The sequence below is a fragment of the Onychostoma macrolepis genome, chromosome 22 (assembly GCF_012432095.1).
Source record: "Onychostoma macrolepis isolate SWU-2019 chromosome 22, ASM1243209v1, whole genome shotgun sequence".
In the NCBI taxonomy this organism is placed as follows: Eukaryota; Metazoa; Chordata; class Actinopteri; order Cypriniformes; family Cyprinidae; genus Onychostoma; species Onychostoma macrolepis.
In genome coordinates this window covers 13,919,616-13,930,541 of record NC_081176.1, presented here as the reverse complement: position 1 = coordinate 13,930,541, position 10,926 = coordinate 13,919,616, and the positions used below count along the sequence as shown (strand labels likewise).

At 35.6% G+C, this 10,926-nt stretch overlaps 1 protein-coding gene and 1 pseudogene across 1 annotated transcript; one reads left to right on the top strand and one right to left on the bottom strand.

Annotated features, from left to right (window-relative positions):
* The first annotated feature begins 125 nt into the window (after nt 1-125).
* On the top strand, nt 126-4,711 carry LOC131529914 (SLAM family member 5-like). The gene is made up of 5 exons (XM_058759917.1): nt 126-1,045; nt 1,143-1,272; nt 1,617-1,946; nt 2,369-2,668; nt 4,414-4,711. Exons 2-5 carry the CDS (start codon nt 1,224-1,226, stop codon nt 4,551-4,553), a joined length of 819 nt encoding a protein of 272 aa, XP_058615900.1. The 5' UTR covers nt 126-1,045; nt 1,143-1,223; the 3' UTR covers nt 4,554-4,711.
* A 132-nt stretch (nt 4,712-4,843) lies between these two features.
* Nucleotides 4,844-9,422, bottom strand: LOC131529909 (uncharacterized; annotated as a pseudogene).
* Nucleotides 9,423-10,926: the final 1,504 nt, after the last annotated feature.

Sequence of the window (10,926 nt, the reverse complement as noted above, 5' to 3'; positions counted from 1 at the left end):
TCTCTTACAGATTCTTATTCGGTAATGTTAGCCACACTATAGATTTAAAAAAAAAAAGGTTACAATAAGGCCTTCTGTATGTAAAACATAAACCTATAACCCAACAACAATTTAGAACAGCCTCGCAACCACACACACAAAAATATCCAAATAATTAAATAAATAAAACCAAATACAGAAGACCTTAGCAACTGCATAGTAGCACTATTCTGAAGCCAAATGTTGTTGAGCAGCCTGTATTTTAGTACATCATCAAGGTAGATCTGATTAAAACAGATGTATTGGATAATATATAGGCCTAGTAGCCTACACTTGCATCTGTAAATGAAACGTGCACTTTAGCACATTCACCCCCTTCTGCCTCAGAGATCAGACGGAAGTTGGCTACCAGAGACTGTAACAGAGGTGTCAGCCTAAACGTTTGTTCTTACCATACCTAACCTTTTGTTCCTACCGGATTATTTACATTATTCAGTATTTGCAGTGTATAATTCTCTTTGAACACGACTATCTTGAGAGGATAACGTCCTGCTAAACGGATAAAACACACTGGCTGGAGTTAGTGGTGTTTCGTTCGAGAACGACTCGCTGTTGTTGAATGAATCTCAAAAGTGAACGAATAGTTCTGAACCAATTCATATTTTTCGTTTATTTAAATCCCTTACTCACGTCCGCCATCTACTGGAGAAACTATATGACCTCTAACACGGTTAGCATGAAGTGGAGAAGGGTCCTGTGGACAGGAGGTGACTGAGAGAGCTCTAACCGCAGTGCTGCAGATGTGCTTCGGCCTTGCACGCACTAGAAACCTCACGAATCATCTTGTGAACACAATGCCCATGCAGACTTTTGTGCTTAGCAACAAAAATAAGTTTGATGCTTTTTTTAGTCTTTGGTGTGGAGAACATTAAGTAGCTATTTCTTTCACAATTTAGGAATATTTTTTAAATGTATTAATCACTCAGACTAAGCTGCAAAGTATATTTTTACAACATGAGAAATGTTTAAAAAGAGCATCAGTAACCTGAGGAGATAAAAGCTTTTGGTAGGCTACATTCAACGATATTTAAACAATAATGATGCTAAAAACCAATTTGATGTGTCCATTTTGGTCAACTCTGACTGATACTTCCTCATGACAGTATGAGCGGTCATTGGCTGAATCTTCACCACATGCTCTGTTTGTGAACTGAAACCTCAGTAACACCACTTGCACTTCTAAGATGCCCCCAAACAAGCTGGGTTTAATCTTGCTCTTCATTTGTGTTGAAGGTAAGATGTCTATTGCTACTTATTTATTTGATTCATGTGTTTTTGTAAAAGTTTGGTGGGATTTTTTTATCTTTTCAGAGGTTTTCAAAGAGTCAGTGAGCATCAGTGGTTGCCACTAAACTGATATGTTCCAAAACACATATTATTGTATAAGGTTTAACTTTAAATTACTGAATAAAACTCATCTAATCATTATAGAGACATGGTCCAATAACCAATGGTGGAAACCACATCCTGCCATATCTCTGTGTTAAATGTTTAAACAATAAATATGCTAAATAATACATTTTTGAAGGTTTTCAAGATCTCTCATTTCAGTCAAAGATGTCCTGAATGTGTTTCAGGTGTGTTTGGTGCTGATACAGATGTAATGAAGTCAGTATCAGTAACTGAGGGAGATTCTGTCTCTCTAAACACTGATGTTACTGAAGTACAGAGAGATGATCAGATACTGTGGATGTTTGGACCTAAAGAGACTCGTATAGCTGAACTCTATAAGCAGAGCATTGATATGTTTAGCAGTAATGAGATATTTGGAGACAGACTGCAGCTGGACTCTTTCACTGGATCTTTGATCATCAGAAACATCAGAACCACAGACTCTGGACTTTATAAACTACAGATCCGGAGCGACAGAGGAAACTCAGACAAGACATTCAATATCACTGTTTATGGTAAGACAAATATGACTTTAGAATATGTATAAATGGATTTGAAGCTTATTATTGGACTGATCGTGAATCAGGAATATAACAACTCTAAAAATTAAGGTTTGTTAAAAATGAAATGTATTTCCCAACCACTTGTTTTTTACGCCAGTAAACTATAACCCATTGCCCTTTCTTAATATAGAATGAATTAATCTTTTTTTTAAACTAATATTTAATGCAGCCTTTATTATGTAAGCTGTCTTTCTGTTTTTATAATGTGAACTTAATCGATGGTGATAATATTGTGTAGCTCAGTTCTGATTTCCATGTTTTGGATATTATTTTGATTATTGTTCTGCATCGTCTGCATTTGGATCCTGCTGTCCCTCATGTCTGAGTTTGCCCACAATACAACAATATGTTTATTTAATTTACATGTTTTTCAGCTCGTCTGCCTGTTCCTGTCATCACTAATAACTCTTCAGACTGTTCTTCATCATCATCAGTATCATCAGTGTGTAAATGTTCACTGCTGTGTTCGGTGGTGAATGTGAGTCACGTGACTCTCTCCTGGTACAAAGGACACAGTTTATTGTCCAGCATCAGTGTGTCTGATCTCAGCATCAGTCTCTCTCTTCCTCTGGAGGTGGAATATCAGGAGAAAAACACCTACAGCTGTGTGATCAACAATCCCATCAGAAACCAGACTCAACATCTGGACATCAGTGAAGTCTGTCAGACATGTGGTAGCGTTCATCAGTGATATGTCTTTTAATGTAACAATTCACCCAAAATTAAAAATAATGTAATTTTATGCTAATTTTTAAAGCAGTTTAAAACCCGTTTGTTGGTTCACCCTGGTCGAGTTTTCAATTGACATAAATAGTGCAAGCAACCAATCATCACAAGATGAAGCCAGTAGTGAAGTATTTTTACTTTACTCAAGTAAATTTAAAAAAGTACCTGTAGTTTATCAGAATGTTTTTCTTTGGAAAACTTTACTTCACTTCACTACATTACAAAGCATAATGTCATACTTTTTACTGCACTGCATTTCATAAATAAAAGTTGTTGTTTGTTTTACCTTTAATACTTAAGAACATTAAAAATGTAGTACTTTCTTGTACTCAAGTAAATATTAGAATGACTTTTACTTGAGTAGAATAAAGAAAGTAATAGATTTCTAATGTAACTAAGTATTAAATGATATTTGAACAGTAAAATGTACAATATTATACTTTGGAGTGGTGTGAAGTAAAGTTTTCTAAAGAAAAACACTGATAAAGTACAGATGTTACGGAAGGAAGAGAGGAAGTGTTCGGATCCATCTGCAGATCTTTATTCATAAACATGGTCAAAACACAGGCAGGGTCGAACAATAGCAAATGGTATGGTATAGGCAAGACACAAGAGTAAACCTAGGGCAAGCATGGGTCTTCGATCAGCGAACGTAATCCAGGGAGCAAAACAAGAGAGATAATCCGTAAACATGAGCAAAGGTTCAGGCAGGAGCAAACTGAGTCGATAGAGCAATCCAAAATAAACAGGCAATAATCAAAACACAGGAAATCCAAGCAAGGAACTAGACTGAGACTAGGACTAGAAAATGAGCAAAGACGAACAGGCTCCGTAGTGTAGCTGCACAAAGACAGCGATAATGCTAACAATACTCAGCAGTGAGAAAGAGGAAGTCCATATGTAGCATGTTTAATTGAAATCAGCTGTGTGTGTGTAATCAGTGCATTCAGCTGTGTGTGTGTCATCAATGCAATGGATGATGGGAACTGTAGTCCGAGGTGAAGTGCAACAGTTAGTGTATTGCAAGAGTCCATGTGGTGAGCGGGTGACCTCTTGTGGTGAAAGAACGGAAGTTCATAAACCAGATTCGTGACAACAGACACTTGAAAAGTACTTTTAAAGCGGAGTAAAAATACTTCACTACTGTCCGCCTCTGGATGAAGCAACTGGTGCTCTCTATTGGTCAACACACACACACACACACACGATGGTTTATGGGGACTCTCCATAGGCGTAATGGTTTTTATACTGTACAAACTGTATTTTCCATCGCCCTACACCTAAACCTACCCCTTACAGAAAACTTTGTGCATTTTTACTTTCTCAAAAAAACTCATTCTGTATGATTTATAAGCCTTTTGAATTATGGGGACAATGGAAATGTCCTCATAAATCACCTTCTCCTTGTAATACCTATGTCATAGGCCTACCCATGTCATTATACAAATTTGTGTCCTCATAAACCACATAAACATGCGCGCACACACACACACACACTTGTCAGGCACTGGTGCTTGTTCTTTCGTGCCAGTTTAAGTGGGCACTGTGACTGTCCCTGCAAAATGTGAAAATTCAGAGTTGGAACAATCCATTTAATTTTTTTCATTCAAACATAATTTTAATGAGCAGAAGAGTTAAAAAACAACAACAACAAAATTTGATTCCTCAGTGTTTTTTTTTTTTTTTTCTCCAGGCTTTTGTGGCAATTTTGTGAGTGTGACTCCATCCCTGATTTATGCTGTGGTGGGCGTGGCCGCTGTTGCTCTTCTTGTTTGTTATGTCAAATCAAGGACGGATTGGAAAAAGAAAAAGCCACCATCACAACCTCACTGACGCGATTCTCTCCTATAGACACCAGGTGGCAGTAACTCATAATTGTTCAATCAAATCATGTACACTTCCCAATGTAAATAAAATATGGCAAACGTGCTTCTTTGTAGTCTACCAAAATAATTTTTTCATTAAATAATCAATTACACTGTATGCAAGACTGCAGTCTTAAACGCAATATGTCCAGCTCCCATAGCAGGTACAACAAAAGTTCTAATACAGTGATTTTCAGTTTTGTACCTGCCGCTTTAAACCGTCTTAAACCGACTTACAAACACAACCACGTTAAAGAGTTCATCTAAAAATGATAATTTACCTTTTTTTATTTATTTTTATTTTATTACTCCACACTTTGAAAGTCACTGACCTAAATAATCAACAAACAAACAAACAAACACCAATGTAATTTGAGGATCATTGTCAATTTCATTCCACAATTTAGGAATTCATATACATTCGTCTCGAAAATAGCCAGCTGTTAATATTGGTGATACTGAAAATGGAAACAAAAAAAGAAGAAGAAGAAGAAAAAAAAGAGTTTAACAAGACAGCAGAGAGCTCGGTCAAAAAGCCTGTGAGTGTAAAGCAATAGTGTATGACAAGACATGTATTGACTTGCAGTGCTACAGGACAGAAAGGTAAGAATTACGGGAACAACAGCAGGGGTTGGGGTAGAGTCTTGTGGCTTTACATAAGAACCCTGAGGACATGAATAACTGCCAGTTTTTTTGTGTATCAGAGCTGAGAGAACATAAACATGGCATTCATGAAGCTTCTGATCTTAATGTATCACATACTGTGCTTTTGTACAATAATGAAGTAATCTCTCTGTTTAAGTCAGTAGTTTTTAATGGCCATTTTAACTCTGCTGTGTCTCCTTGCAAAATGTAGATTTGTTAGAGGGGAATTTGGATATGCAAAAAAAATAAATAAAAAAAACACCATTGTTAAACAAGTTCGTCTTTCATTTGCTATATATTAGACATGTTGGTTCTGCCACAATCTGATCAACTTATATCAACTCATACCAAGCCTATGAAGAAGATATTTTGAAAAATGTCTTTTTTTTTTTTTTTATACAATATTTTTTATACACATTTTATACAATAAGAGTGAATGTGGCCCAATGTTGTTTGGACCCCAAAGTTCTTTAAAATATTTTCTTTCATGTTAAAAAGCAAAGAAAATCAAGAGCAAATCAGGTTTCCCTCTCCTTAGTCAAGTGTTGAAACGCTGACAGATGCAGGTGTGCAAAGCCATTGTGGTGAAATGAGAGACTGCTGCTTGTCTGATCAGTGTTTATTGACGGTGGAGTATATGGTCTCTTCTGTCCCATTAGGCTTCTGTAGGACAACACAGACAGAAAATAAGAAGACAAATACCAGGAGGCTCATTTTTATAGCGTTTCTATAATTATGTATAGCAGTCAGTTCTTACTTCGAAACACATTTTAAAAATGAAAAGACAGAACACATGTATATAGTATTTAGTGGATGCTATTGTTGATATTTATAGCCGAAAAATGCTATGCTTTATTCATTCCAGAGTAATTGCATACTGAAAATCTTCATACCAGAAGCTGGAAAAGTCATAAGGAACAAGAGTGTTGTTTTCTTATTAATGTGCTGCTCTTACAGAACTATTCCAGCAACAGTATACTGCCATTGTTAAATGCAAACTTTTAAACTTTGTTGTTTTTTTTAAACACAGCAAAACATAATTTTATCATTTTCATCTGGTGTAAAAGTGAACATGCCCATAGGAGTCATACCTTGTTTTGTACATTAGGTAAAAATGTTGTTTCAGCATAAGCTACCTCACTGTCGTCTGTCTGAACTGTTTCAGGTGCATGTGCAGATGGTTCAAAATAATTAGCTAAATTCAATAATAAAAAAAGGAATAAAATCATTAATAGCAATCATAAAAACATGAATGCACATATGCTTGTTGCATTAGCTTAAGATAAGACCTGCCTTTTGGCCTTGATTTTCCGTATTTCCTGTAAAGACAGCACATCACAATTGCTAGTACAGCCAGAACTACTGCAGATATTAATGCTGCAACAACAAGCCTTGGTGAAATGCAATCTGAAATTGAAATAGGAAAAACAACAATTATCATTCTCCTTTAAAGAAGAAATAGAAATAATATTTATGAAAGAGAAATGATATGAAGACAGAAAAGAAATTCAAATGTTTTTTTTTTTTTTTAATTTACATGCATGGTACAGAATACCCTTTAAAAAAATTCAGTTATAAAAGTACTAAATATTAGCACCTTGAAAGTATTTTAACTCAACCTGAAATACCTCCACCTGCTTATGGTGAGATTTAAACTATAAATGGTATTTGGTGAAGCTATAGCTTAGTAAAAAAAAAAAACCTTGATGTGGACATACCTTTACATTGTTACAAAATACATATCACTGATGAACGCTACCTGCACATGTCTGACAGACTTCACTGATGTCCAGATGTTGAGTCTGGTTTCTGATGGGTTTGTTGAGCACACAGCTGTAGTGTTTTTATCCTGATATTCCACCTCCAGAGGAAGAGAGAGACTGATGCTGAGATCAGACACACTGATGCTGGACAATAAACTGTTTCCTTTGAACCAGGAGAGAGTCACATGACCCACATTCACCACTGAACACAGCAGTGAACATTTACACACTGATGATACTGATGATGATGAAGAACAGTCTGAAGAGTTATTAGTGATGACAGGAACAGGCAGACGAGCTGAAAAACATGTAAATTAAATAAACATATTGTTGTATTGTGGGCAAACTCAGACATGAGGGACAGCAGGATCCAAATGCAGATGAAACAGAACAATAATCAAAATAATATCCAAAACACGGAAATCAGAACTGAGCTACACAATATTATCACCATGGATTGTGAAAAGGCCCACAAAGCACAAGGAAACACATGGTGTATAATTTGGGAAAGACAGATATGAAACAGAACCTATTACAAATTAAAAAATCAATATAAGTTTACAGTAAAAAAAAACAAAAAAACACAACGACAGCATACATAACATTAAATATTACTTTAAAAAAAGATTAAGGTTTTAATGGGTTATAATTTGTTAGCATAAAATACAAGTAGTTGAGAAATACATTTTAATTTGAACAAACCTTAATTTTTACAGCTGTTATTCATGATTCTCTACCAGTCCAATAATAAGGTTCATGTCCATTTATACACATTCTATGTTTTTAAATCATATTTGTCTTACCATAGACAGTAACATTGAATGTCTTGTCTGAGTTTCCTCTGTCGCTCCGGATCTGTAGTTTATAAAGTCCAGAGTCTGTGGTTCTGGTGTTTCTGATGGTCACAGATCCAGTGAAAGAGTCCAGCTGCAGTCTGTCTCCAAATATCTCATTACTGCTAAACATATCAATGCTCTGCTTATAGAGTTCAGCTATACGAGTCTCTTTAGGTCCAAACATCCACAGTATCTGATCATCTCTCTGTACTTCAGTAACATCAGTGTTTAGAGTGACAGAATCTCCCTCAGTTACTGATACTGACTTCATTACATCTGTATCAGCACCAAACACACCTGAAACACATTCAGAAACATTTTTGCAAAATTAATTGTAATGAACGTTTACAAAAAGAAGAAGAAATTTATAAGCAGAATTTACTAGTAGTAATAGCAATACTAATCATTTAAAGTGATACTGTAATGTTTGTTAGATTTGCAGGAACAAAACTATATTTTACTATTCCCTGTGTATGTAAATAAATTGTATGATGTTAACATAACAAGTAAAAAGTGAAATGAAACACTAAACACACATTTAACATGTACAAAATAACATAAAATGCAACATAAAGCACTCACGTTTGTACTATTTCATTTTCTTTTTCTGTTAAAGTTTCTTACAGTTTTTACAGTAGTTAGTCTCCACGTCTAAATAAGTTCTCCAAATAAGAATTATTCTTAAGTTTATTGATTTTTGAACGGTTATACATTGGCAATTAAAATCAACAAAACAATTAGGCCTACAAAACAAAAACAGCCACTATATTGCAGAATATTACGTAGACTGTGTAAGGGCGGGTGCTTATTGGGAATGATAATAACTGTTATTTATATTTCTGGGTTATAATTACGTTTAGTGTTAATTAAACGTGGTTATGTTAATCTGTGTCGGTTTAAAGTACCCTCGTGGAGATAGTGCTCCCTTTGTGATCCTGTTAAAGTTTGATACGTATGTGCGCAACATTAAAAGGATAAAGAATGTTGTGCTCTTCTAGTTTCCCAATGATCCAGCAGTTCAGCGCAACTTCCGTCAAAACACATCTAATACATTACGTAGATTGTTTGGTGGGCAAGCCTAATCCATCCCATATTTTTTAAATTCACAGGATTTTTCACATTTAATCCTAACCTTCGGTTTTGGTCACAATCTTTAACGTGTGATATAACAAAGGTGCAGATAGATGATGCAGCGCTATCTAAAGGAGAATAGGCGAATAAATATCATCTTTCTGTTTTAAACCTAAAAGACTAAAGTCGAAGTGACACAGTAAAACACTTACCCATAGCCAACAGGAAGAGACATAAGAACGTTGCTTTACTAATAATAATAATCCTCATTTTGTCCGAAAGGTAACTGAATTCCACATGATGTGTTATACGAGAACCGACAAGTGTCCGATGGACAAAAGACAAGAACAGGATCTGATGCGGATCCAACGCATTCAAACGACCAAAGTCTACAGATTTAATTCACACGATATAATCAAATCGATGATTAAGAATTTTTTTTTCTTGACGAACCTACAAATTAAAAAAGAAAAAAGTTTTCATATGCAGAGCGTTTGAGTCGACCTCAGTTTTTAGTCCCGCCCTGACTATAAGAGAGTGAAGTAGTTTACATCATAGGCTTCTGTGTATTTTGAACTGTTTCAGGCGAGTTTTTGAGATAAATAGTAGTTTTTGAGGAAAACTATCCCAGTTTTATTTGTGTGAAAAATTGCGCAGTTTTCGAATTATAAATATTATTAACTATTAACTATTATTATTATTATCTTTTTGTTCTGTTCTGTTTTGTAGGATTTCATTTACTCTCGTTGACCTTGAAAATGGTTACTGTGTTTTGGAATAAAATTGGTTGGGGGCTTGTAGAACATCTTAGACCAGCAAGAAACCAGCCGCCAGCCGATCACATACACTCTTAAAAATAAAGGTTCTTCACGATGCCATAGAAGAACCTTTTTGTCTAAATGGTTCCATAAAGAACATTTAACATCTGAAGAATCTTTCTGTTTCACAAAAGGTTCTTTGTGGTGAAAGAAGGTTCTTCAGATTATAAAAAGGTAAGAAAGAGATGGTTCTTTAAAGAACCTTTGAATTTTTGGAACCAAAAATGGTTCTTCTATGGCATCACTGTGAAGAACCTTTTGAAGCACTTTTATTTTTAAGAGTATAGTTGCCAAAGCTGTTTTTTGGAACATATCGACATGATTGTATTGCAACTAACATATGCTTGATGCACTCTTTAAACTTTAGTATTTGCCTCTTCTCAGCTTTTGTTATGTGAGAAGAGGCAGTATTAAGATCAGGCCATCAGAAGCACCTCATCCACCTACACCTTGCACTGGTACCGCACATGCACACACCACCACGCATCCATCTCTAGAAATCATTGTCATGCACAGGTTGCATATTCCACTGGTACAAACCACACTTTGGTACACAAATTACAAGTACAATACCCTGACCTAGATTTATAATAATACATTTATTGAGGTGGTTAAAAGTTGCACATACACAATAACAATTGTTTGAAGCATTCGCTTAATTTATTGGACTTCATTTGCTAAGTCTACTAAACATAATTCATACACATCTGTAGTTGAAACATGCAATGCAAACTCTACAATCTGAATGATAAACCATGTTACAGTCTAATCATCGCTGTGGTTTTCAGCTCTTCTCTGAACCCAAAGCCCCTTCCTCACCTTTTTCACTCTTCTACAAAAACCCAAAGCAAACTGGGGCCTCTGATCTGACTAAACCATCTGAGATCTCAATGATGTCTTTGTGATGTTTGCAGGAAAGAAAGATGCAGAAGCTCTCACCGCTCAGGCCTAAAAGTTCCCTTCAGTGCAGCGCAATTCGCAACAGATAGTTGATTCTTATAAAAATTAAAACAAGAAACAACAGTGTACAAAAATAATCAGATTAGCACAATCGCAAACCTAATTAGGTCACTCGGGCTGAAGCGCCTGCCATGAGACTGTATGTCGCATCACGTACAGAGTGACCACCACTTCCTGCTGAGATGCAACAAAGATCAAAGAGGTCAAAACAAAAATGTTAGATGCATGCAGTTGTCCTTTTTCACACG

Excerpts from the sequence above, each read along its gene's own strand:
- LOC131529914 (XM_058759917.1), top strand. The coding sequence starts at position 1,224 with ATGCCCCCAAACAAGCTGGGTTTAATCTTGCTCTTCATTTGTGTTGAA. Across the intron at positions 1,947-2,368 it reads ATTCAATATCACTGTTTATG|CTCGTCTGCCTGTTCCTGTC; the intron begins GTAAGACAAATA and ends CATGTTTTTCAG. Across the intron at positions 2,669-4,413 it reads TGAAGTCTGTCAGACATGTG|GCTTTTGTGGCAATTTTGTG; the intron begins GTAGCGTTCATC and ends TTTTTTCTCCAG.